The 27195-nt window shown below is 45.5% G+C and overlaps 1 protein-coding gene across 2 annotated transcripts; it reads right to left on the reverse strand.

Annotated features, from left to right (window-relative positions):
* Window positions 1-27195, reverse strand: samd4a (sterile alpha motif domain containing 4A). Of its 2 annotated transcripts, XM_030777449.1 has the most exons (12): window positions 26697-27195; window positions 11704-12219; window positions 9295-9564; window positions 8188-8297; window positions 7655-7741; window positions 6711-6942; window positions 6209-6294; window positions 5746-5864; window positions 5088-5292; window positions 4003-4129; window positions 1749-1832; window positions 1-258 (listed from the first exon to the last, which is right to left on the reverse strand). In XM_030777449.1, the coding sequence occupies exons 1-12, from the start codon at window positions 26890-26892 to the stop codon at window positions 230-232; spliced, it is 2061 nt and encodes a 686-aa protein (XP_030633309.1). In that variant the 5' UTR covers window positions 26893-27195; the 3' UTR covers window positions 1-229. The 2 variants fall into 2 exon arrangements, with proteins under 2 accessions (XP_030633309.1, XP_030633317.1); XM_030777457.1 differs by lacking the exon at window positions 9295-9564.

The following is a 27195-nucleotide window of genomic DNA, read 5'->3' on the forward strand; positions in this document are numbered from 1 at the left end:
CCTGCTTATGTGGAGTCTTTTTCAGAGAACAGTGAACAGCACTACTTAGGCCGCGCCCACCACCCATCACCACCTCTTCCCATTGGCTGTTGGGTGGTTGAGACAAGCGGGTGGGGGAAGTTGAAGAAAGGGAGGAGGGGTGGAGAGGGGAGCTCGTGACCTAAAGGTGACCTTTTCCCCCCCGGCCTTCCGGCTAGCTCCATCCCCTTGAGCTTGCTCCTCTCCTGGTTCAGATAGTTGATGTTCGATCAACACCATCTGGGGAAACAGATGACAGAATGTTAGGAAAACTCAACTGTGTTTCCTTTAACTTTTCAAGACAAAAAAAAAAAAAAGGCTCAAAACCCAAAGTTATTCCCTCGACACAGGATTCACACTGACAGGAAGAAGGCCTGGAATGCCCACAGCTGGTAATGGGATCCATTTCTATACAATATTATCCTTTCCAACAGAAAGTGAACGGGGGGGGGGGGGGGGGGGGGGGTGTGGGGGTGGGATTTTTGCTAATGAGAGTGAATTAACCCGAACCAGAGGCTTCCAGCTGGAAGGTCTCCTGTTGATCTGGAGAGGTGTTGGTTTGAGCTCGCGGGGGGGGGGGGGGGGGGGGTGGATCGGAGAGGCCAATGGGAAGGGGCTTAAGGGGGAGGGGGTTGCAGGGTGGCACAGAAACACTGCCGGCTCTGTTGGCAGTGGCAGAGAGCGGAGCGGCCTGTCTGCCCGGGCATTCCTGAGCTCACCGCAGAACTGCCTGCCCACTGCTCCTGCCTGTCTACCCGTGTGCTCCGCACACAAAGCCATGCTTGTCCAGCTCGCTGCCTGCAGCACTAAGAACCTCTGTCTCAGTCTCTCTCCGCTCCTAGTCACAGAAAAAAAAACAAAAAAAAAACACCCTCTCTATTCAAAGAAAAACTACTTCACATGGGAACGGTTACTCTGTCGAGGCCTTCCTTTTTTTTTTCTCCCCCTTTCTTTTTTTTCCCCTCTTTCCGACGTGTGTGTGGATTCGATGTGCAGTCACGCCGCGACCAGCACCGGTAGCTCAAGCTTTTTGAGAAGCGGGGTTAGTGTACGAATTTTATTACGGTTAATGCTATTACAGCATGTTTCACGTACATGTCCACAAAAAAATTGATTCACAAGTCAACTAGCTGCTTGAGAAGAGAGGGGAAAAAAAAAAAATCCATGAAACTCAAAAGGGGGCATTTTCCCTTGCACGTTTTTCAGTAAATGCCTGTGGTTGAGACATTTTAAAACACTGACCAAATGAATTCGATTTAAACCATTTGCCCAGTTCAGAAACTTTGATTGCAGCATCTTACGTTTCTAGTTAAGCCGTGACTCAATCTCCCTGTTTGTCCGGAAGATTCCGCTACCAGAATGGAAAAGCCGAGGTATCATTTGACGCTATGTCTAATTTTGAATATGCCACAATAAAGTTTGGCTGTTTTTGTTATGCTGAAATTACACATGTACAACGTCACGTAATACGTTTTGCGTTATTTTTACGTCCATAATACGCTGATGAATGTATTTGACTTTGACATTGGAGATTTATTAAGTTCTCATTTCCTTCCATGTTTCCACATAGCACTTTATGATGTACAAGTGACTAATTTCAGTCAGCTGTGTATTATATTGCCATATCTCACAGTGTGAGAACACATACTTAACTTTATTACGCTGTTTATTAAACTGCACGCACAAACAGGGTTATATGTTAAAACTAACAAGAGTGTAAGACGGCTTACCTCCGAGAGCATGCTCTGTCATACTGAGGCACAGAGATTCCAAGCGATTATTAATGTCTGGCTCTGTCACAGGAACCTGCAGATCTGTAAATCAACAGCAACATAAATAAGCCACATTATATCCATGGCAGAACATGCCACATTAGGGATGAAGAACATCTTGAACATTTTGTAATGAAGTGTAACAGAGGCAACTGTAATTGTCATTAATTCCTGTGTAACTGATATCAGACAAAAAGGTGAATAAAGATCAGTTACAAATCCTACCACGCTGTTCACAGTGATCCCCATTCGAACGACTGCCGCTGTGCTTAATCTGACTGAACGACACTACTAATTAACTCTCTCAACTTTAGCCACATTAAACTCAACTAATTGCATTGGAGAAGTTCCGCTTTCCCCCCAGAGTTCAAAGTCGTCATTTCCCCATCCTCCCAACCCAAACAGAGAGAGAGGGAAGGGGAGGGGGGGGGGGGGGGGGTGAGGGGGGAGGACGGAGAGAGCGACTCAAGAGCCTCCTCCCTCAAACCTCATATTAAAAGAGCTGATTGTGTCAGGAGGGACAGATGTTGGCTGTTCCAGGGTCCCACCTCACCAGTGTGGCTGGGATAACCTTAAGCGCTCTTGCCTTTAGCTGAGTCAACAGAGACTGGGCCTTTGAAAATCCCTTGTGGGGAGGAAGAGCTGAGTTAGGCAGTCGTCGGCTGGACAAGAACAAGAATGGTCCGTCGGCTATTTTTAGACGCCAAATCCTGTCAGCTATCCCCACCATCCCCCCCCCCCCCCCCCCACCTCGACCCTTCATTACCCTCTGTGTTGCCTTGTTCTTTAATCAATCCATTAATCTGACTAGAGTCAAAGGGGAGCAAAGGGGGGACGGGGGGAGTGGGGGTTGGGGGGGGGGGGGGGTCAGACAGAGAGAGACTGGGCCCTGCTTTCCAGTTCCATGTCCTGGCTCCACTCCAAACCCAGACCCTCTTGAGGGAGCATGTGCAAAGTGTATGACTCTGCAGCACTGTCTACAGAGGGCGAGGAGGAGAAGAGAGGGGGGGAGAGAGAGAGAGGGAGAAGGAGGGCAGAGAGAGTGTGCCAGGGCGCCCCAGCCTTCTCGCACAAAGAGACTCATTGTAACAGTAGCCCTTCTTCTTCACATACGCACACACCCGCGCACACACACACACACACACACAGCTGGACCTTCTTTCTCTCTTTATACTGCCCCTCTCTTGACTCTCACCAGCGAAAAAAAAAAAGGGGGGGGGGGGGGGGGCGCTGATTTTTCAGCGGCATGAAAGACAACAATCTGAAAGGAAGTGCACACTGACACAGTAATATCAGTTTTGCTCCGGGAGGCGAAACGTTTGGAGCTAAGCGGTGCATCAACAAGGCAGCCACACATTGAGACACATCTGTCTCTGCTGAATCTGTGTCAGTGGAGCACTTTCTTTTCTTTTTCTTTTTTTTTTCTTTTTTCAGATTTCTGCATTCCTCTCAGAGAAGTCAGAGGTTATGGAAAACCCTGCATTTCAATAAACGCAGCAGCTTTAGTCATGAGCCGATCAGCGCGTCCAATAAAGACGAGGCGGAATTATGAGACGAACGTTATGGAAATTGGCTGTGGAAATTTTTGAAACTATTCTTTTGGAAGCTTGCCATGGAAACCGTTAACTGCACTTGACATGTAAAATAAACAAAACTGCACAAGGGGTTTTTTTTGGGGGGGTTTTTTGTCCGCCTGTTCTCTATAGATGCACCTGAAAGATACTGTTGAAGTTGGTGTACTCACAATAGACAAGTCAAACCGGTCTTTTAATTATCTCTGTCAAGTACTGTCATTAATTACAACACTAATTAGTTGTCCAGTGGACCTGACATTTTTGGATGATGTAATGGCTAATACTCAACACTTTCTACGCCGAGGATCCGATTTTCTTTTGTTTGGAGCTGAAAAAAGGGTTAATTTTTTCTCAAAAAGCATCCTGCTGTTTTTGGTTTGGACCTCGCCCGTTGTACAAACATGATTACCTTATGTGACATTCCGAAACAAAAACAAGGCTTAATGTACGTACATATCACACAAACATAAGCCGTTGCTCCGAATTAAGAGTCAGGCTTCAAAATTCAAACAAATTTCGCATTTGAAGTCCGCGATAGCCCAGCTTAGACTTGGAGCCGGGAAATCTAAGACGGGCCATATATTGTCTGAATTTGGACCTATGTGAGATTACAGGAGAAAGAGGTGAGGTTGACGTACCTGACTGTTGGAACGGGACCATGGTCTGGGGTGTGGTGTGCACGGGCAGAGAGCGGGTCCTTTGGACGGAGCTGTGACTGCGACTGGGCATGCTGTTACTGCCCCCCGGGTTGGCAAACCAAAGCCCCTGTCATCAGAGACACCACACCAGAATCACTGTGGCATCAAAACCAAAATCTCCCACATGTACCTTTTTTTTTTCCCTTCTTCACAGAGACGAGCTCTTATCTGCAGTTTCAGGACAGTGTGCTTTGATACATTTGATTCATTTCAACAAGGCGGATCGTTTCAGTTCCGGGTTTACGGATTGTGTGTCTCTGGTTTTGGCAAAGATACTTTACTGTGAACTGACTGAGGATTTCATTCATCATCATCTTAATATCATCTTTAAGTCTCTGCCTGCTTTCCACTCATTCATTCATTCATTCTTTCAGCCTCTCCCTCTCTTTCACTCCACTCCTCTCCCTTGCTTTCTCTCTCTCCCCCCCCCCCCCCCCCCCCCCTCATCTGTCTCGTTCTCCCCCTATCCCGGCCCTCCCGTACAGAGAGCCAGGGAAAAACAGGAAATGCCTGTGCACTGTTCTCACTGCCTCTGACTAGCTCCCTCTCTCTCTCTCTCTCTCTCTCTTTTCTTTCTGTCTGTCTCTCTCTCTCTCTCTCTCTTTCCCTAAATCCCCTCCCACCACCCCTCCCTTTCCCTGTAGCCCCCCTCCACCCTTTAAGCCACACTTCACCCAAACTATGACTCATCCCTTAGTTCATACATCTAACCCTGTACGATCCAAAGGCGTTGTGTCGGGGAAGCTGTTGGAACTTCCTCCGATTGTAAGAATGCCTAGAAAAATGCTTCACCAGACATGCAAGAATGCCAGGTTATCTCTACAGGCCAAACCAGACCATAAACTGTTCCATTCGGCAATGATGCAGGGAGCCTGGTATGCTACGAACTGCCTACGGCCCCATCAACTTTACAAAGTAGTCCTCCTTCTGAATATCTTTTTTTTTTTTTGTTAGCTTTACTACTGCTACTTATTAGTGATATATTTGACTGCACGGCCGGGGGGGATGTTGGGGAGGAGGCGGACCTGTCTGCCTTGCTTTAGGCCGGTCGGAGTGCTGCTGGTGCTCCGTGGTGTTGGTCCCAGGAGGCCTGTGGTACCTAAAAGCCCGAGCCTTGCGCCAGGCAAACTCCGTGACGGCACCTGAAACTGGCGTAGGTTCCTCCTGGTCGAAACGCCGCTTCCGACGCAGCCCGTGGTCGGGAGGGAGTTGGACTGGCCGAATCCGCGACTGAGGAGACGTAACACAGGACAACAGGTTCAGACACTTGTGTGATAAGATCACAGAAAGGAGTGATGTAATGTTTGGGCTAGCTATGCCACTGGATGCGAAGTCGGAAAAAAAAACAAACAAAAAAAAAGACTTAAAATAAGTCTTAAGACTCATTTTTTTCTCTTCGTTGTCCAGCACTTACGTGGTATGGCCAACAAAAGCCTCGCCTCCGATAATCGCAACATTTTTCACTTGAGGCAACTGTGTAAGCTTCAAAATATTTAATAGTAAACAGAATGTTCTAATATGCGGTGCTCTAACCTGGCTATTTATTGCTGAAGGAACATAAACAAGTTATTGGCTTCATGTTTATTCTTTTAGTCGTATGACGGGACAAATACTGCCAGTTTGACTTTGCAAAGAAAAGTAATAAAGTCTGACTTGAAACACGAGCGACTGAGAATAAGCTACCTTCTCTGCGGTCTGTACGCAGCCATGTCCAAGTGAGTTTTTCGTGGAAACGAGCGGAAGAGCCTTTGCACCTGCTGTTTCCATGACAACAATCGCTTCTTCTGGGTTTCTGTGAAAGCCTGGGAGGAAAAGGGGGAGTTTTAGTAGGAAGGTTTACAGCAGTGAAGAGCAAGCATGACTCATGGTTTAAAATTTCAGCTGTTTTACTCTTTGCCCTAACACCCCAAAAAGACATTTTCTCTAATTAGAAGGACTCATACATAATAAATTATATAGAGTTATTAAAAGAAACCTGCACTACTGTATTGTACAATTCATTCTTTTTCTCATAAAAATAATAGTTCTGAAGATAAAAGAAGGGCCTAAGAAAATAAAAGGTTGTGAGATTGTAGAAAAAAGTATTGTGTTATTTATCAAGCAGTCAGCATTAATAGGACAAATCACAAGAAAGGCTAAATGTTACCTCATGAATTAGGCACTTATCGATAAGCTGCAAGTAGGAACTGATGTTGTCCTCATCTGGCCTGGAGACAAGGAGCTGTGTGCAAACTGCGGATGAACACACAGGACAAGAAAACCGTTGTGTTCTGAAGCTGTTCTGAATCTGACACATATACTCACACCGTATATATATATTTTCCAAGGGAATACAGGGAGCTATTCACTGGCTGCAGTTCCCTCACACAATTTGATAGCTGCTGACAGTTTTAAACTGCTGACAACACTGACGTAGGTAACTGGAAATATGCGAAGCGAAAGTTTTTGATGTGCTTTCATTGGCAGAAGCGTTTGAAAAAAAAAAAAAAAAGAATGTCTGGTTTGTAAGACCACTCAACCACACCACAAGCACCAAAGTATCCACATTTTAGCATGCCAGCTTGACCAAACATCCTTCTTTGGCTGGCAGAAAGGGTCTTTTTTTTTTTTTTTGGAGAACGTGTGAAGCAGGTATGAAAGTTTTGTACCTTTGCCCATGACACGGGTAAACTGAGCAGGAATGTCCCCCTCAGCTATAACGGTGGTGCTGGACTCAGCCTCTCCTCCACCCATATGGGACCCTGCCATGCTGCCCTTCCCATCTGCGCTCAGTAGGGGGCGCTGTGACGACTCCTCGGTACTACAGGCCTTTATGGGCGTGATGATCATCTGATGTAGCTCCTGCAACGGTGTCCGCAGATTCCCCCCCTCCAGAATGTCCTAAGAGCGAGGAAGAGAGAGAGAGAGAGAGAGAGAGAGAGAGAAAGAGGGAGAGAGCGAAAGGGAGAGGGAGGTGGTCCATTAAAACCTCAGATATGTTCAGGGATGCGAATAAGAAGACTATTATTACTAGTCAAGCTTGTGGTCAGGAGAATTATTTTGGATGCTCCAAAAATTCAACCGTCAGATGTTTCGATATTTGAGACATGCAATGTTGCGGAAACAGACGTGTGGTGATAAAATAAAGTAATACCAAAAATACACGTATGTTTGTTTCTCTGTCTCATGGCAGGAATCTATATCGGAGCATTACATGTGCCTCGCATTAAAACTTTAAATGGATCCAAATATCAAGCAACAGGTGTCTTGTTTCTGACGCTACAAATGCTTTGAGAAGAAATTATAGTTTGCGGCCGCGTTGAAAAGGTTAACCTGAAATTAGATTCCCCAAGACATTATTTGTGGTGACAAATCCACAATGTAACCAATATCATCTTTGTAAATGTTATACAAACAAAGAACAAAATGTTACAGAAAGATTTAAGACATTTATCAGAACAAACATAGCCAAGCATGACAGAAAAAATAAAAACAATATTCGGTCTCAATGGCTCTGTGATTTATGAAAAACGCTTCAGGAAAGACACGAGGTGAACAGAGAGAAAGAGATAGAGAGAGAGAGAGAGAGAGAGAGAGAGAGAGAGATATCAACCTTCTCCAGACAGCGGAGAACATTCTGTCGTTCCTTTAGTTTCTGGATGCTGATGATGATCTTGTGTCTTGCCCCTTTGGTAACGTTCTATGCAAAAAAAGGAAATATGATATTGTATTAAAATCATAATCACGCTTCATCGTACATTTCTGATAGCAGTTTATTGCTGCACATTAACATAAAACTCCATCATAAGATTCATACTGATGCATACAACCCATATAGAGTCAACTGGGAAATAATGAGTTTATGATTTTACAAGGTCATCATTACAAAATTACTGATCCCAGTAGGCCATTAGCTCAAACAAACGCTCGGTGCCAGCAGACGAGCGATGACAAAAACGAAGAAAGCATACCCAAAACGGCTACAGTCACTCTAGAACATTCCTGCTGTTGCGGCGTTTCTTTCCTGTCGATTCCCCTCCCTCCCTCCCTCCCTCCCTCCCTCCCTCCCTCACACACTCACACACTCACACTCACCTCTCCCCTTCTCATTCCCCCCATGCAGCCCAATTTTCGTTTCAGACATACCTGAGCCTCTAGCTGCTGTTCGGTCAGTGACATCATCTCGTCGTAAGTCATGGTGGAGAACAACCCGGCGTACTTGTGGAGACGGAGGCTCTTGAGCCACGCCGGCACATCTGTGGGCAGGTACGCACACGTCCGTTATGCATCACATGTCAGGTAAAACAAACACAAGTGCGGCAGTAACGAGGCTCGACGTGCAGTGTACTGTCCTCGTTTTCTGTCAGTGCAGAAGACCAGACCCAGAACACGCACGGCGCACTATGTGCCTATATGCATACTCAAACTGGGACTATGTATTATGTGGATGTCTGATTATTTATTCATATTTCCATTTACTTTTTCTTTTTTATAACGATTTAGTGTATTTTACTGCATTTTGTACAGTGTCCCTGAGTGTCACGAACAGCACTTTTAAACAACACATTATTATTATTATTATTATTATTATTATTATTATTGTCATTATTATTGTTGTTGCTGTTGTTCTTCTTCTTCTTAATAAAGAATATATTGAGTTCATAATGAAATGGGCTGCAGTTGATAACTCTATAAGATTATCTCTGTTCTTTTATCTCCAAAGATGTTGATTTGTGAATTCAAATCCAACAGGCAAATCAAGATGATTCACGTAACACAACGAACTTGCCTGGCGTGTAACTGAACACAGGATATGTTCTACAAGAACTCACTGACTTTGTTAACACTAGAACTGAAAACCACCGCATTCCAATAATCCAGTAGTGGCAGACAGACTAATCCAGTAATCAGCCTGTCACACAAAGCGTAAGGTCAGTGTGATGTTGGGACACAAAGAGTCTTTAATACAATCAAACAGAGAGGGTTACACAGCACGACGACTTGAGGAACAGAGACGTCATTTTGTGCCAAAAGACAAAAATGAAACCAGACAGTTTTTTTTCCTGAGTTCCAAATGCACTCCTGCAAACCTTCTAATGTCTCTTTCTCACTCACCCAGACCCAGACCCAGACACAGACACAAAAAACAGACAGATACACCCACAGACATCCACACCCACACCCACACCCACAGCGCATCCTAGGCATTCCCTGAGATCGGTGGGTATGAAAAAACACACAGGTGACGCTCACCCCTCATGCCACTGCCCTCTTCATGGAATGTGCTGCGGAGGGTTGCGCCACCCAGGGCAGAGCCCTCCTCCAGGTGTTCGCTGCCCCCGCTGCCCGAAGACGCCACGCTGCTCTGAGGGGAGAGGGGAGCGTGGTCAGGTGCTGGTCCGCGAGCCCTCAAGTCCTCCTGGGACAGCCAGCCGTGCCCGAGAGGTTGGTTGGGTGGGGCGTTAATCGGCGGGGTCAGCGACACAGAACGTTTAAGTGGACTGTGCTGTCCGCTGGACATCACTGTAAGACAGAGATACAGGCAGCATCAGAGAAGCCCGAAAAGCGTTTTAGATGCCGTTTCCAAAAACTCCCCTCAGGTCTAAGGCACCGACTGCAAAAAAACGCATTAGCTCTGGCCTTCACGGGGTTTTATCTGACAATAGCAGTGACCAAACCACATAATGCCCAAACCAGTCAGAACGTAAAAGGACATGCGTTGAGTTAGAGGGGACAGAAGGGACTGTTTCTGTGTATAACTCGTGTACTGTTATTAGGTTGAGGATACAAATACTTTCTAAGAAAGTTAAATGCATCAGATTACACCCTCACCATCTGGTCCTACCTTGACCTAAATTAATTTCTTCAATATTTCTGGACAAACTACGCACGTGACTTTTTTTTTTTTTTCCCCTACTCTACATCATACCCCAGAATGGTTTGCGTTTCGACTACCAAAGAAAAACCAGCTCTTTCACTGCTCCACTAGGCCAAACCAAAAACATGCTTTTATTTGTGTTGTCGGATGGAAAAACCTGTTGGAACAAAAATAAGCTCAACCTTGTCCACGGTCGAGCTTACAGGTACGTCTTTCTTAAACCCCTCTCCGGAACATTCCGGCGCGTCACGGAAGAGCTACGAAAACACTGACGAAGGTAGTGGGGAGGGGTGGGGGAAGCAAACAAACTGAAGATGCACAAGAGAATGCTTTATGTGTCTGTGTTCTGTTAGCCTGCTCCTCCTATATGCAGTGCTAACTGTTGGGCTATGTATAGGTCTACATGGTTGGTTTTAAAATAGGTGCCCTGCTAACATTACAAGTTCCAGTCCCTGAATATTAGCCATTTTCCCTAAATACAGACACCACAAAGGATACCTTACAAGGGAAGAGATGGAATGGTATGTGGAGCTTAGTTGGGGAGGTACTATGGGGGTGTGGAAGGTTGTGTGTGAGTTGGTGTGTTTGTGTGTATGAGTGTGTGTGTGTGTGTGCAAGTATGTATGTATGCGTGTAAAGAGAAACAGGTTGGATGCTAACAGAGACCCTATCTCCAGCGATCTCATCTGAGGCAAAACCAGCTTTATTTTGTCTATGAAGCCGTTCTTTCGTATTTCTCTACGGGGAACAGACCCACTTTATCCAACACTGGCTGACTGTGACAAATCTCAGATTACAGATATTTGTTGAAGTTGAATAATTTTTAATGGAGCTCCTTGATTTTCAGTTTGGGTGTGAGATTTAATCAAGAACTAGGAGGAGGTGATAAGTGTGCCATCAGAGGGGAGTGACACAGTTTCTTGTCGGTCATTGACACTTACAGAACAACATCTGTGTCTACAGACCAACTTATGAAACCAACACCGTCTGGTATGAAAGGCTACATCAATTCTGATTTCATTTCTAGCATCTGCTCAAACAAAAACACTGAAACACATCTTTCTTTTCGGTGGTGAGCACGGCATTAGGATTCTAGAGTGCTCTAATGTAAATGTGTGGTTTTAGCATAAGCTACAGGGACAACTCTTAAGCTTTCAGGTTGTGAAATCAGTCCTTTGTACTGTTGAAACTCCAAGTAGTCAAAAATAAAGAGGATCTTGTGCACCGGGGCTTTAAATGTGCCCTTATTTATATCTTCAGCTGTCTCCTTCATCAGGCAGAAAGACCCTTGCATTCTTCGCTGGAAATATCCTGCTCTAACCGCAGATATGTTAAATCGGAATATCTTTGTTACACCCTCCACCTACTGCCACGCATGTACATATATATATATATATATATATATATATATATATATGTATGTGTGTATATATACATCTATATCTTTATGTGTATATATTTTAATTGTTTTTTAACACATATTAGGCAATTATGATTACCTATGATTACTTACATGTTAGGTATCATGAGTTTGTGAGTGTCTCTGCTAAACTGCGAAAGCAAATAACTGACACGAAAACCCAACAACGTCTAGTCACAGCACTAGGAAGACACGGTTCAGTAACAACAACTTCTGTGTCTTGCATCATAGTAATTTCAACTTCCGACAGGTGTTCACAGTGAACAAACAGTGAACAGTCGGAACTTGTTTCTATACACGCTACTGAGCGGACCATTGTCAACGTCTCGTGGTGGCTGCGGAGAGGGCTGAGAGATGCACTTACTAGGGTTGGTCCCGCTGCCTGTACCCACAGTGTTAATGGTAGAGGGCACAGAGGAAGATGGATACAGTGAGAGGTGTCCGTTCTCACATCCCTGCTGCTGCCAGCTGCCCAGCCCAGAATCCCTGGAGCTCTGCCAGCCATTGAGGCGGTCGTCCGAGCCGTAGCGCTGGTGGTGGGGGTAAAGGTGTGGCGGCTGCACCCCGTGGTGAGACGGGGCCCTTTCCAGGGAGTCTCCGGCCCCCCGGGCGGCCGCCCGTTCCTCCAGGTGGTTGAGCCAGAGCGCCAGGGCGGAGCGGTCGTCCAAAGAGGTGGCCGGGTGGATGAGCGCGTAGGACAGGAGCTGCCGGCTCTCTTCCAGGTGTCGGCCATGCTCGATGGTGTGGGTCAGGATTTTGGGCAGCAGACGCATGTATTCACCCTTGGCCTCCGTGTTCCCGGGCTTGAGGAGAGGAAGGTGGCTCAGGACCAGAGAGATGACCCTCTCCTTCGGCTCACCCTGCCATTGGCTGATCACCGCTGAGAAGAAAAGAATAAGAAAAAGAAAGAGAAGACGGTATTAGCACAGCGACACACTTACACGGACTTGGTTAGGGTATGTTTTCAGAATTTACAACTAATCTGTCCATCAAAATGAGCATCATATCACACAATATTGAATCGCTAGGGCCTAGAGGGACCAGAGAGATCAATCAGTGGACAGGTTTCTATTATATCTCTGACATAATCTCATTCTCAAATCAGATTCCCAGTGTCTTTGAGCGTACACTCCAAATACTGCCAATGTTAGCTAGTCATTAAGGCAAAATAAGTGGGTTTGGACTGTTTAAGTGTATTATCATTGAGGTTAAAAGACAACTTTTGCTTCCAACTGTCACAAGGACACAGTCAGCTGCACAATACGAGGTCCTGGAACGGGGAACGGAGGAGACACGTCTGTATTTTTTCCTCTTTCCTTTGAAAACAGCAGCTGCGTTGCGAGTCCACATTACGCGCCGACCAATGGACACTATACATATCCAGGGTCGTGTCACCTACTGCTGCACGTCTAAGAAATGCTCATTCCAATTAGGTTCAACGGGGACTATAGATACTCGGAGGTCATGGCAGTGGCTTTGTCTGGTACCACAAATAGAGAATTTGTATAGGACAAAGCGCGAGCTTCCGTCCTTCCGTCTGAGGTGTATGTCTCGGACCAAACCAGTCACTGTCCAACTTGGGCATGGCAAGCCTCAGACTTAGGCCTCGATCTTCACACATGTGTGATCAATGCCCTCTGGACTAGAGGCGGAGCGTCTACCAGTCAAAAAAAAAAAAAAAAAAAAAAGGGGGGGGGTTCTTAACCAGTTATCACAATCATAAACTTTGGAGACAAATCCCTGATATTATTTGGTTTTTCTTCAATGAAGCCCTTGCGAGTAGCGTGATGTAATGGAGTATAAATTTGACAACGATGATGTAATCCGAACTCATCCTTTCTCCCGCAGAGGGCCTTCAAATTGAATCGACAGCCCGTTTTCCAGGCAAATACTTTCTTCCCTTTTGGCCCGCAAGGACAAGGCGGTGCATTCGTATGTTGTGTGTGTGCGCACGTGTCGAGGGTGTTGGAGCTCAAGAGTCCTGTGTCTTGTTTAGGGGTAGAAAGAGGAGGGGGTCTCCTTGTTTAGTAAGCAGACCAATGTCACCTAATGAGGGTTATGCGGACCTGGGAGTGCGCTGGCATGATTAAGTGTCCCTCTGGGAAGCCTTTTTCTGGCACTTCCATTTTTACTGGCCGGCCCGGCCGCATGGGCTCCAGCCTGGCTGCGGCGCTGGGACAGAAAGGCCCCTCCGCACACCCTCTAGTGGTGATGTGATCTTTCATTTGTGAAAAGAGAACCGGCAGCGTGACGCAACACTGTTTGCGAGTCGGGGGGCAAACAATCCATGTGACGGAAACAGTCAATCGGGACTTGTTTGGAACAACTGGGCGCCGATCCGGTCTCTCCCAGATCTCAAGCTCTGCGTTTAGTAAAAATTTTCTATGTCATGGCTGAATTTGGACCACACCTGTGTCACCTAAAAGTGCTGGATCACACAGCCCTGTGGTGTTTTACAAGGAGGTGTATTCTTTCCCCTCGGGGTCATCCCGAGGTGAGACAGATGTGCTAATGGGGAAACCGAGAAACCTTGACAGAAGAGTGCGACCGTTATGCTTAAGGAACCTATCCATATCTGTACCCATATCTCGTATACATTATGTAGAAGAGATTCATATCTCTGGCTAGATAGAGCCGTTCCCTCAGACAGACGTGAACCTCTGGCACCTCATGGCATTTTCATGACCAGTACTGTTCTGCTCATGCCTGTCTGAGTGGATCTGGTAATCAAGCGTTCATGACCTCCAGTAACACCCTCCACCTAAATATAGAACCCTCCTTTTGGCTTTGGTGTGTGTCCTGCCTGCCAGGTTCTCTCTCTCTCTCTCTCTCTCTCTCTCTCTCTTTCCCTCTCTCTCCTAACCATCTTACTCTTTCATGCATCCTTTCCTTCACCCCTCCTTTGGCTTAGGGATGGATAATACAATACAGTCTACTCATCTCTGTGTTTCTCACTTCCTCTGCATACCACCATCCCCCCGTTCACTTCCTCTGAATGACTATACATTGTCTTCTCTCTCTTTCTTTTCTCTGTCCTTTCTTTTCCACTTTCCGTTTAATGCCTGCTCTTTAAAAGTCAAAATCAGCTCCTTGGATATTATAAAAATGTTACAGTAGGTTGTCAGGGGCCTCTACTGACATATATTCAGTTACAGAGGCTATGTCTTCTTCGTCTGGGACTTGTGCGGGTTCACGTCCAACATTTTGATTCAGTGTACACACGCATATCAAGATTGAATGCTGCTTTGGCCGGTTCATGTTGTGATGAGGCAGCATCTGTTTGAGAGGTGATATGTGATTTTGGCATCAGTGATAGGACAGAAGGAGAGGTTTAAACTCCTCTGACTTCGGAGGGGTCAGCTAACAGGCTTCAGTGACTTGTGGAACGTGGAAGCCGTCAGAATGCAGCAGGGAGAGTTCTGTGATTTGTGTCATCTCTCTCTCTCTCTCTCTCTCTTTCTCTACTGCTCTGCTCTGACCTTTCAGTGTAAAATGCTAACCTCATCCAACTTAAAAAAAAAAAAAAAAAAAAAAAAAGGCACAGACCTAGTGGAGGGGCTGTGGAGGGGAATGGAAACAGTGAGTTGACTTTCTCTGCCTTCTCTCCAAAGGCTAGTGTAGTCCCCTCCTTCACCCCCACCCACTCCCCCCCCCCCCTCTCTTTCTGTCTCTCTCCCCCCTCTCTCTCTCTCTCTCTCTCTGTGTCTCTCCCTCATCTTGCTCACAGAATTGCTGGTGTCATGACTCATTCAAATGACTGCACGGTGCACACAAAAATTCTCTCTCTTTTTTTTTTTCAGGATTTAAATTGTGTCTAAGGGTGAGCACAAGAGAATGAGAGACAGCTGGAGAGAGGGTGAAAGAAAGAGGAGAGAGAGAGAGAGAGAGAGAGAGAGAGAAGGAGTCTGCTGGGAATTTGTGAATCACAGTGGAATCCCAGCAGTCTACCCAAAGGAATACCCTTTATCACTCCGTCATTTTAAAGGGCTAAAACAATGCATGGTAGCAATGAACTCTACGTGGCACCCAGTCACAGCAAACAAACCGCCGTCGAGGGTGTAGCTTTCAAAGATTCCAGCATTCTGCTGTAATTTGTACTCTCTCTCTCTCTCTCGCTCTCTCTCCACCCCCCTGCACTGAACCTTCCTATTTGCCTAAAATAGAAGCTTTCCTTCAACAACACAATGTTTTAGCACGCTGAAAGAGTGCTAGCGTAAGGGAAACGGACACTGACGGTACTTCTCCCAAATACTTCCATCCCAGTTTTTTTTTTTCTCTTATTCTTTTGATCTGAACTCTTTGAAACTTCAGGGCTTTTTTTTTTTTTTTTTGCTCCCAGACATCCCCCATATAACTCTGACGCAGCTCATAAGCCTGGTACCACTGGTTCCTCCACATGACTGAATTCACACACCTCTCGCCCATGCCCCAGGTCTGACCGTGTCAGGGTCTCTCATCGACACGGTCACAAGAGACTCATCAGCCTGTTCCTGAAGTATGTGCTGGACACCGACATGAAGGAAGGCATTTGGCAAAACCATTAGTCATAAAGTTTAAACTACAGTAGGAATTTGTAAACATGCGGTTTTAAGGTTAAACATACCCCCTCAATTTTCCCTTACATATATATATATATGTGTGTGTGTGTGTGTGTGTGTACACACACACACAGACACGTGCACACACACACACAAACACACCTGGGATCAGTGGGCGTGTCTATGTAGCACACATCAGAGACTGTTAAATAAACTGTATAAAAACATTTTTTCCTTTTAATTAGATCAGCTTTGAGATGTTTGAAATAACAGGCTGTGTATAAAACCCTATGGCCACATGGAGTACCATTCAGGAGAATTCTGTGACATCATAGTACTCAATCAATCCCACATATGCCCCCATAGCAAATTACCAAAACATTGCTCTAAAAATTTTCTGTAGTCATTACTACAAGAAACATTAGGCTATTAATAGACACAAGTGGGACAGGCCAGCACACACTGTCTTTCTCCCTCTCTCAAACACTCACACACACTCACACACACACACGTCTGCATGGGAGGAGATCTGTTTGTCGGACACATGATTCTCTTGTTCTAAAAAAAACTGTCCACATCACACAGTTCCAACACCGCTGGCTTAGAGATAACGCCCTATTTATACGAGACCATCAGAGAGCACATCCACCAAAAACCCTCACACTCAAACAAACACACATACACACACACACACACACACTAAGTGCCAGTCGGCCTGTTCACTGTTCCCTTGGGTCACCAGAAAAGAATACTGAGTGAAAAAACTTCATCTGACAAGTTGTTGGTGATAGTAAGCAACCCCTATTCCACTCTCTGGTGTTTTTGGTGCATTGATCGTATCGTGGCTGAGCAAAGCTGATCCTGGCTAGCCTCTGTCCTGTATGTATTCATACTGTTAGCACAACAAACAGAGAGGGAGACTGGGTTTAGTGTGCAAGCATTCCTTTTTATAGTTGTTGAGTCAACACAACATGGACACAGCGTGTTCCTACCGCTGCTATGTACCACCTTTTACGTGGCTCTTTATAGACTCGGGGCTTGCTACAACCTGAGCTTAGCCACCTCCTCCTAGCCGTGACCCAAAACACCATAGGACTCCTTTAGAATTAGCCAAAGAACACCAGACACCGTTGTAGAAGTCCCCAAAAAGAACTGGATAACACTTTAGCACACTTAAAGCAAGTGACTAAGGGAAGAAAATAGTTTAGAATGTGCCCGAAGAGTCCGTCTGTTTTTTTTTTTTTGTCCCCCTTCAGAGGAAAAAACACAACAGTGAATTTGGTCTGTGGACGCAACAAGATTTTCCAGGAGTGGAGAAAGGGGAAAAAAAAAAGAAAAAAAAAAAAAGGGCCCATTTGGAAAAGGCTGCTGGGGAAGGAGTGAGAGGGAGAAAGCAGTGAAAGAGAGAGAGAGTGTGAGAGAGAGAGTGAGAGAGAGAGAAAGAGAGAGAGAGCGACAGAGCGTTCCCCCACCCATCCCTCCAACTGTTTGCTCCAGCTCAGCAGTGAGGAATGTGCTGGCATACCACAGGTCCAGCAGAAGAATGCACAGTTTCCGAATGGAGCGCGTTGCATCCGAAACGACGCTGGTTAGACACATACCTTCTCTTTGAGATCACCCCTCCACGCCCCCCCCCCCCCCAACCCCCGTCACCACTGTTCTTGTCCCCACCCCCCACCCCAGCCACTACGATAACAAACACTTCCTTAAACGGACTCCCGAACTTCTAATGTGTTCACCAGAAAGAAGGGGTTGGGAGAGAAAGAGGAGTGGGAATGTGGACCGGGATGGTGCAGGGGAGAGACAAAGACAAACAAACCGTGTGGCTAAGTCATAGGTCCTTCCATTCAAATGAACAGAAGTAGTCTGGTGTTCTACTGAACACCCCTCCCCGCCCTGGACTTGAGACTGGACTTTCACTGAGCCACTGCTGCGAGTGGGAGGGAAGTAAAGGGGGGGGGGGGGGGGGGGCTTTAGACGACACTTTACAAAAGTGAGGGAGGTAGAAAAAGGGAGGAAAAAAAAAATTACTGAATTGATATAGGGGGGGAGGGGTGGGGTTGGGGTGGAGGCTGAAAGGGGGGGGTGGGGGAGACAGGGGCATGCGGTATCCTGAAATGACACTCAGGTTGAGTGTGTGTGTGTGTGTGTGTGTGTGTATGGGTGTGTGAAGAGCTCAGGAGAAACTGACAGCTCAGCTCCTGCTGAAGGCCTCCAGCAGGAGCAGCAGCAGGAGGAGCAGCAGCAGCAGCAGCAACAACTCCACCCTCCACAGCTCTAACACGCACAGACCAGACCTCCACAAGCCTCCACACGTTGCCAAAAAGCCCACGGGGCCTCTCCGGGCCCACACTAAACCCAGGAAGAGGGTGAAAGGTGAAGGGGAATCGAATGCTTTCCCGCCAGTCCATTAACCTGGATCCCTGTGAGGCTCGTCAAGCCCTGACTGTCTCCTCCCGTACTCAGGGATTCTGGCCCATTGACTCCCACACAACTCTCCAGAGTTGTCTGGACCGCCCTCAGCTGCAATACAGTACGTGCTGTCTGCTTGAGTGGGGAAAATGAACAGCTTGAGAGGATCTGACTGGAGGTCTCAGCTTTACCAGGTAAAAGACCAGACCATTCATACACGCTTAAAAATAACGAACGAACGGCAGGGGGGGGGGGGGGGGGGGGGGTGTCAGACAATGGCGAATGAGCGAACTCTCTAAATTTGGCTCGGCGAAGACGTCCAGAAGTGCGTAAAACAAAAGCGCACGCTTTCTTCCTCTCGTCCTTCGAGCCGTTCATATTTTACGACCTTTAATCTTACAGAGTTGGAAACGCTGGTGACTGGGGTAACTATCTGTTGAGCTCAGCTGGACAGACAACACAGAGGGGAAGCACCTGCCCGTGTCAGTAGCACGGGGAGGCGAGGCCGACACAGAATCGTCGGCGAATGTGCCTATTGTTTAAGGGCAGATAATAAAGCTCCCCTCTCTTCCAGGATGGACTTTCACAGGAAATGCATCATAAACACATGTGCATCTGAGCCCCCGGCAGGACTTTCTCAATGGTACCGTTTTAGTAAGCGGCCCAAAATTACCCTAAGATAACACAAAAACCATATGATCTTTCAATGTGGGTTAAGGAACTGAAATGACCCCCTTCCTACACACACACACACACACACACACACACACAAAGAGACAGCAAAAAACAGGCCTGTCCTCTGACCACAAAAAGTCAAATATCCCATACCATTCTTGAAGCACCACTGAGAACACCATAGTTTAAACTAAGAGGAAGAAAAAAAAACCAAAACAACCAACCCTCTCTCCCCCTTAAGATTACGGTAACTTAATATATAACTTATAAATCAATATACCGTCCAATCACGTCATTTTTGTCCCGTTTGGAAGCTTTATTATTGTTTTGCGATAACCAGCTCTACCATTTCACCTCTTCAGCAAAGGCAGAGGCAGAAGCACGAAATCGCTCTGCACAAACCCAGGGGCCTTTGGCCATCTGCCCCAGGCTCCTACAGTCATGTCTCCCGCCGAGGGAGGACCCTCTGGCAGGAAACGCTACGGTAACCCGATGAGTCCGGGGGGGGGGGGGGGGGGGGGTGCGCCGCGAGAGATGCTGGAACGGAGCTGCAAATTTCAGTCTACCTGTCGAAAGCTCCCGAGGCCGTGTGTTTGTGCTGCTCAGAATGTCGCAGTCAGAACTATGCTCGGAATGCGAGCCTCAAGTCTGCGGATTCGAAAGCCCGGCGCTCTATTTAAGGAAATGGCTGGGGCCCGGGATCACTTGACCGCCCGCCCGTCCTCATTTGTAGAGGAATGATCATTATTTTCCTCTCTGGAAGAAATCTGTATTCCTGTACCTGCTGAGAGATGGAGAACAAAAAAAAAAAAAAAAGGGGGGGGAAAGAACACTCCTCGGATTCCTCTACTGAGGAAGTTATATAATTGCCACAAAAAAAAAAAAAGAGAGAGAGAGAAAAAAGATAGGGAGGGGGGGCCAGACCAATCTGTGCAAAATTTCCCCAGTTAAGCCCTAGACAGGAACATACCTTCTCAAATGGTCACTAACACTCACAGTTCCTCAGATTAAAGCGATCACAGAGAAAACACAGTGAGAACCCCTCCCAACCTGAAATTCACTAAGCAAAATCAGAGTGGTCAGGGCTGGAACAAGAGGGTCCAGTGTAGCGTTATAATTACTACCTGCAGAATGTACACTGCACAGGATCAACGGCAAAGAAAAGAGCACAAACCAAAGCTAAAATCACAGACACGTATATTACGCGAGATATAATCAGTATATTATGTGAAAGGGAGAGAGAAGGGGAAAGGGGGGTCTAAAATGCATTTCCCTCAAAAGTGCATTCTCAGCAGCAGCCAAGCATGCAGAAACAGCTCAACCCGAGAGTTGTAGTAGCGACCAAACCGGTTTTACTGTGTCAGGAGGCGGTGCCGAAAAAAAGAGGAGCAGATCAAATCGGGACTGAGTAGTGGTGACAGTCTGGGGAGCAGACGTGAGATCATAAACCCAGTTCCTTAGAACACAGTAGAAAGGTGTGTAAACAGACAGGTGGGTTTTCCTATAGACACGGATGACACAATCACTCAACTGATTCATTTCAGGTGGGCGTTTTTGGGGGAAATTACATATATCAGTAGAGTTATGGATAGTTGACTTATGTCAAACAAACAAACAAACAAACAAGCAAACAAACAAACTAAAGCATAACCCCTGAACTTCATGAACATCAAGATTGTGTTGCTCATGTTTTCCAGAGAGGAATAAAGCTGAATGAAACAAGAAGACGTCCATATCTCTCTCCACCTCCTTCCTCCCCCGCCTCCCTGCCTTTACCATCCATTCCCAGATGCCGAATGCAGGATGAGACGTGACGGAACAGGAAACCTCAGAGTGGAAGCACATGACAGCGTCCACTGACCCATTGAGAAAAAAACACTAAGCTAAGCCATATCAGTGCTGACAGATAAGAATCACTTGTATCCTGGGATACACTACACCAACGCACTTTTTTTTTTAACTTTTATTCTTCCATGAGTCTTCCATGAGTTCCATGAGTCAAAGATGCACAATGCAAGATCACACTAGCAGCATCCATTTGGTTACAGTTACTCATTTGCCCTGATGAAGTTCGTTAAAATGCTTGAGTCATTTCAAAACCACAGCGAGACAATAAAAACTTTGTGAAAGGTAGAATTTTTAACGGATTTGAGGAGACAATTGGTGAAACAAACAAACAAAAAAACAAACAAACAAACAATACTCCTGCATTGCTCTTCCCACTGTTCATCTGTTTGTCTTTTATTCAGTTCTAAATTTACAGCTGCAATGGGAAGGCTGAAAATCATAACTGATTGAATGTGTGTGTGTATGTGTGTGTGTGTGTGTGAGTGAGTGAAAGAGAGGGAGAGGCCTTATACATCTCTTTGGAGTACACTGGAATGAGCATTCTTTTTTTCTCACTGATGATGCACTGTTTGAATATTTGTAAGTTGCCATGGGCACTGACTCACCAGTCTGATGCCATGAGCTCCCGTCCAATACACGGAAAAGTCAAACTCTACGGTCCTGACATCAGCCCCACACCGTGCTTTCTCCCACGGTTTCACTCTGTCTCAGAACATATACTGAACCCATCCGCAAAACGGGCTGAATAACACGAATTTCTCAACAGTGAGACTGTTTTAAAATGAACAACAACCATTACATTGTTGACGAACTAACACGTCTTTGCGAAAATCATGACTTCCTGCTGACGGTCGACAGAAATATAAAAATACATTTACAAGTGAGGCTCTGAGTGACCTTAGCTGATCCTGAACTTCAACAACTCGACACCAACACATGATTCTCACATATTATTCCACTACTTTGCTGTCAGGGGCAAATTCTTAAGCTCACATAATGCTGCTAAAGAAATAACACTCACTTCCTTCAATCTAAATTTTATCAAATAAGCTATCGGTTCATGTTGCACTTACAAACATTATTACAGTTGTTATTAATTACACATGACAGCTTCAGAGAATGTCCTGACTCAACATATTGCTGTGTCATCCCGAGTTTGGCATAACCTCATCTGTAATGGTAATTCAACAAATTTATAATAAGCAAAAAAAATAAAAATTTGCCAGCAGCAATGGACATCGGCATGACTGTCAACGAAGCCGATTCAAGCCAAGTTTTCAAATTCCTGTAGGGTCAGAGAACCCCACATGACAGAGGTACTATGACTGTCATCTGGGATAGAAATACCCTATGAAGGCCACTGATGCCTCCCATTGGCAATTAGCGAAGTAAATCAGCCATTCTCATTAGCCTGTAAGTTGGCCTGACATTCGTGCCAACATAAGGTTGCGGCGAAAGGACTAGCAGAAATAATTTCGATGCAATGATAAAAGACAAAGGAAGAGAAGATTCACTGTTAATAAGCAGGTTGATAAATAAGCCTAAGTGAGATCTCTTGGTGTTTAAAACTCACCGCTGGCAACACGAACACAATCACTGTGTATGCAATCATGACCCGCCCTTGTGGTGTTTGTCCAAAGAAAAATATTTCAAACTCTCACTTACAAAAAGTAGGTTTGACTATCTCATGAAACAACAGACTTACCTGCCTAAAAGCACCCGCATCCCTAAAGCTGAGGGGTTGCCAGGTCCTCTAAAGACCGAACTACGCTGGACCACCGTGTCATCAGGACACTGTGCTTTTCTTTATAGCTTAAGATCCATCACAGAGCAAAGAAAGGAATACAAGAATACTTATACAGGCAACCGACACCGCCTGAACTGTGCTTGCACAGACGACTGCCATGAAGAGAAGTGAAAGAAAAAAAAAAAAAGAAAAGAAAAAAAAAAAAAAAAGAAGTGTTTGATTCAGAGCAATAGCACAATTTTTTGGCAGGTTCCCCGTCCCCATTCCAGAGGTTCTGTATGAGTTCACGGAACACAGCGCCGAGGGCCAGAAATAAACTGTTTGCTCATGCGTGGGTGCGATGAAATAGTTCGACACCCAAACGAGAGACAAGCGTACTTTCTTTTCCAGACGGTCCAGAGATATTTTGTCAAGGAGCAGCTGAGGGCCAGCAGATGGAATGGACCAGAAGAAGGCCATGGGTGTTGGTCAATGGAGAGGGTGTGTCTTTACGTCGGTTCAGAAGTGGGGGCTGGGTATGCTGACTCTACAGCTACCATACAATGAATCATTCATATGAATACAGTGTAATATGGATAAACCGTATTTGCTTAAGATGCTGTCATTCAAGGCGTCGTACATGCCCGACTTCTGCCTTGACAGTAACGTCTCTCTACATGCCCGTGTGACATTCACACTTATGTTTCAGAGCCTAGAAATACATTTATGAAAAATACAATGATTTCTGTTAAAAACAAAACAAAACAAAAAAAAAACAGTCCTACCGAAGTTTCTTTTGTTTATTAAAACTGAGAGTGAGTGTACTAAAACACAGTTCTTTTTGAGTTGTGAAGATGACACTGCAGGTCATCAAACGTGAGAAAGACTGGAATGAACACTTTACTGTAGGCATACCTCTAATTTTCACACTCAATGTCTCAATTCACTTTTAATGAAGGCCATACTGTTACTTTTCCAGAAAATTCCCCTAACCAAACTCCAACATAATTTCCCATCAATGTTTGCAATTTACTGTATTAGCTATACAATTTTCTCTTTTCAGTTCATAACGATCATGGATTCCAGGCGAAGAACATCTCACAGCTTTTCTCAACTAATTACACCTTAAGCTTTCTTCAGCGTGCGTTGCTGTCCTAAACTGTTCTTTACGCTCCAGATCACAGATCCTGCCAAGAGATTCATATGAAACGCTGACGGCATTAAATGAGCAGCGCAAATTTTTTCATGTTGTAAAATCAGCCGTGATGCTATTGTGCCCTGCAGAAACAGGACACGCCCCATTTATGGTTACAATAAACAGTACCTGTTACTTTTAGTGGCTATTTGCCTGAACAAGGTTTAGACATGCGAGTGTTTGACATTTTTTAAGGTGCACTGTACTGTCTCTCAGACTAAGGCCACCAAGGCAGAAAAACAACCCACAGTCAAACAACACACCAGCCTCTACATAAGAACAGTGAGCTCTCTCATCTCACACACACACACACACACAAGTGCGTGCACACGCACAAAAACCGTGGTATGAAGTCAGTCATTCATAACAACAGTGTTACTCCACCCCCTTCCCAGGCCTTGCAACCCCCCCCCCTTGCCAACACACACACACACACACACACACACACACACACACACACACACACACACAGAGCTTCATGGCCTCAGAGGAGGTAAAGAGGAGGAAGGGCCAGAGGTTAAACACCCGTTCAGACAAGAATAATGCACACACACACACACACACACACACACACAGACACACACACACACACACACAGACACACACAGACACACACAGACACACACACACACACACACAGACACACACACACAGACACACACACACACACAGACACACACACACAGACACACACACACAGACAGACACACACACACAGACAGACACACACACACACACAGACACACACACACAGACACACAGACACACACACACACAGACACACAGACACACACACACACACACAGACACACAGACACACACACACACACACAGACACACAGACACACACACACACACAGACACACACACAGACACACACACACACACTTACCTTCCTCTCAACCTTAGACTAAATAGGAGTGATACATGTTATACGAATAACATACATATCTGTACTGTGAAATACTGTACTACCATAATATGATCTACATCGACTTTAATCAATTTCAGTCACTGTGTACCGCATTAGAGAAAATGTCAAAGCTACAGCCTAGGGTAACCATTTTACCAAAAAGGCATGACTGCTTTTCCGGTTTGTTTCTTTTTTTTTTTTTTTCCTTTTCTTTTCTTTTTCTTTTTTTTTATTCCCCAGTAAATGAAATGAAATGGAACTTCTAAGGCACAATATTTAGAGACTAAAATAAACAGCAGCAGACAAGAGCGCTGCTGCTCTTTTCCAGCAGCCTGGTGCTGAGACAAGCAACACGCTGCATCACTTGGATCAGGGAACAAGGCTCGCTTCTTCACAGATTGAAATAAGTAGGTCATTATGGATTCCTTTCATTAGTACAGTTCTTTCCAAATAGTAGCGTCTTTCCACCCAACGCCCAGCTACAAGTTAACTCTGTGAGAACCAGCAGCTTGCACTGTAGCTCACTATACATGCAGACAGCTGCATTTAGGCTTTTTGAGACAGAGCTGCATTCAGCTTTCCATGGCTTCCAAAAAAACAAACGACCAAAAAAACAAAACAAAACAAAAAAAAAAACAAAAACAAAAACCAGACGACATCTGAACTGATGAGGAAATGTACAAATCGGTCAAGGGCAGTATGCAAAGGGAAAAACAAGCCAGAAAACACTTGCAAAATTCGGTCTTTTGGATAAGGCCGTTTTCCAAATCCTGAGAATCGTTCTGGCGCCTCAAACAAATAAATATGATGTCATCACAGAAAGTCTTATTTTATAGGGTATGTGAGGTTTTCGTGGTCATTGACACTGACTCTAAATCTCAGTGAGAATAAAAAGACAGTCACAGCGCTTGAGTAAGGTCAAAACACTGCATGGATGGTCAGATGAATCACCAGCTGCTGGCACTGGTCACTGTTTGACACAGACGGTACTGACAAACACAGCCAGAGGGGGGGAATCAAACAGGTAGCGTGGAACACACAAACCCTGTTTGTCTCAAAGGTCACACGTGTAAGCACACACGCACGCACGCACGCACGCACGCAGGCATACTGGTTACGCTGAACTACAGAGAAGCTAACCCTTAAAAAAAAAAAAAAGACTAGCAATATGGGAGCTTGGACAAAGTTATTCTGTACAGATTCTTGTAATAAACTTCTTCAGTGGTAAGCTCTGAAACCAGCTTCTCCTCAGCTGGCTTTCATCTCTGTCGACACACACCAGGGTGAGGGTTGGGAGTGACCCACTTAAAAACTTCATATGCTCCACTTTGATGTCTTCATCTTTTTGTTCAAGAATAACAATGACTGAGCACTATTTAAACTCCTCATATAACACAGAACACGCAGCGCTCAGGAGACGCGGGGAGGCTCTAAAGGAGCCATTGCCCACTATAAACTCTTTTAAACTCTTTGATGGGAATCCCATGTTGAAAGTGAGGGAGAAAGAGAGAGAGTTTGGGGTTTGGGGGGGAGGGGGGTAGAAGAGCATAAGACAGAGAGGGATAGAGAAATCGTTTGGTCAAATGTTGGTGATGGGGAAATGTGTGACCAAAGGTCAGAGGAGCAACAAAGCATATTGCTACAATCTCTCATCATGACACTAACATATGCTACTCTACCTCTTTTTATTGGGTTATTTGGTTACCAAGGTATTTGTTTCCATGGTCACGAACCCTCCTCGTGCAACAAATTGGACCACTGCAGCTTTGCCACAAAAATAGCCTTACACAACTGCAGTCAGATAGAACTTCACTGATAGCGCTTTCATAGAGTTGCTGCCAAAAAAATAAATGACCACACCATTACAAATTTTAGCCTTTAACCCTTTCTCTGACGGGAATTAGTAAGGTCTAAGAAATACACCTCAACTCTAAAGAGGCTACCACCTCCATACTATCGAAAGAGCTACCCTGTGGACATCAGTGTTTCATAATAACACAAGAGCACCTGTGGATATGAGGCAAACTGTGCAGGACAAGTCGAAACTCACCTGGATTATTGGCTTCTCCCTCCAGAACATGCAGCTCAGTACATTCAGCCAGAGAATGTTCCAGACAGAGCTGCAGGAATCTCGCTTGGGTTCGACTGACCCTCTTCAGTAAAGACAACAATGCCACCGTCTGCTCACACTCGTTCCATCCCTTAAACCAACTGGCAAGGACTCCAACCTGGTCGCGAAACATCATGGTCTGAGGGGCTGGGCACCGATGGCTAGGAGTTGGGTTTTGAGGTTTGAGGCGAAGCCTTGAATACTTTAGATTTCCTTATTAGTAATAACCACACACTTCACTGTTGAATCGTTGTTTATGGGGCTTGGGTTTCACCACAAAGCTGTATCCAGGTACGTGTCTGTTTTCTTCTTTATCTGATTAAAGGCGGACTAGCAATAATCAGATCACGAAGGAGACCAATAGTTATTGAGTCTGTAAGTGCTGCATCATCATCATCATCATTGTTGCTTTATTTTTGTCTCACTTTGTAGAGAGGAA

This window comes from Chanos chanos, chromosome 1, assembly GCF_902362185.1.
Source record: "Chanos chanos chromosome 1, fChaCha1.1, whole genome shotgun sequence".
NCBI lineage: Eukaryota > Metazoa > Chordata > Actinopteri > Gonorynchiformes > Chanidae > Chanos > Chanos chanos.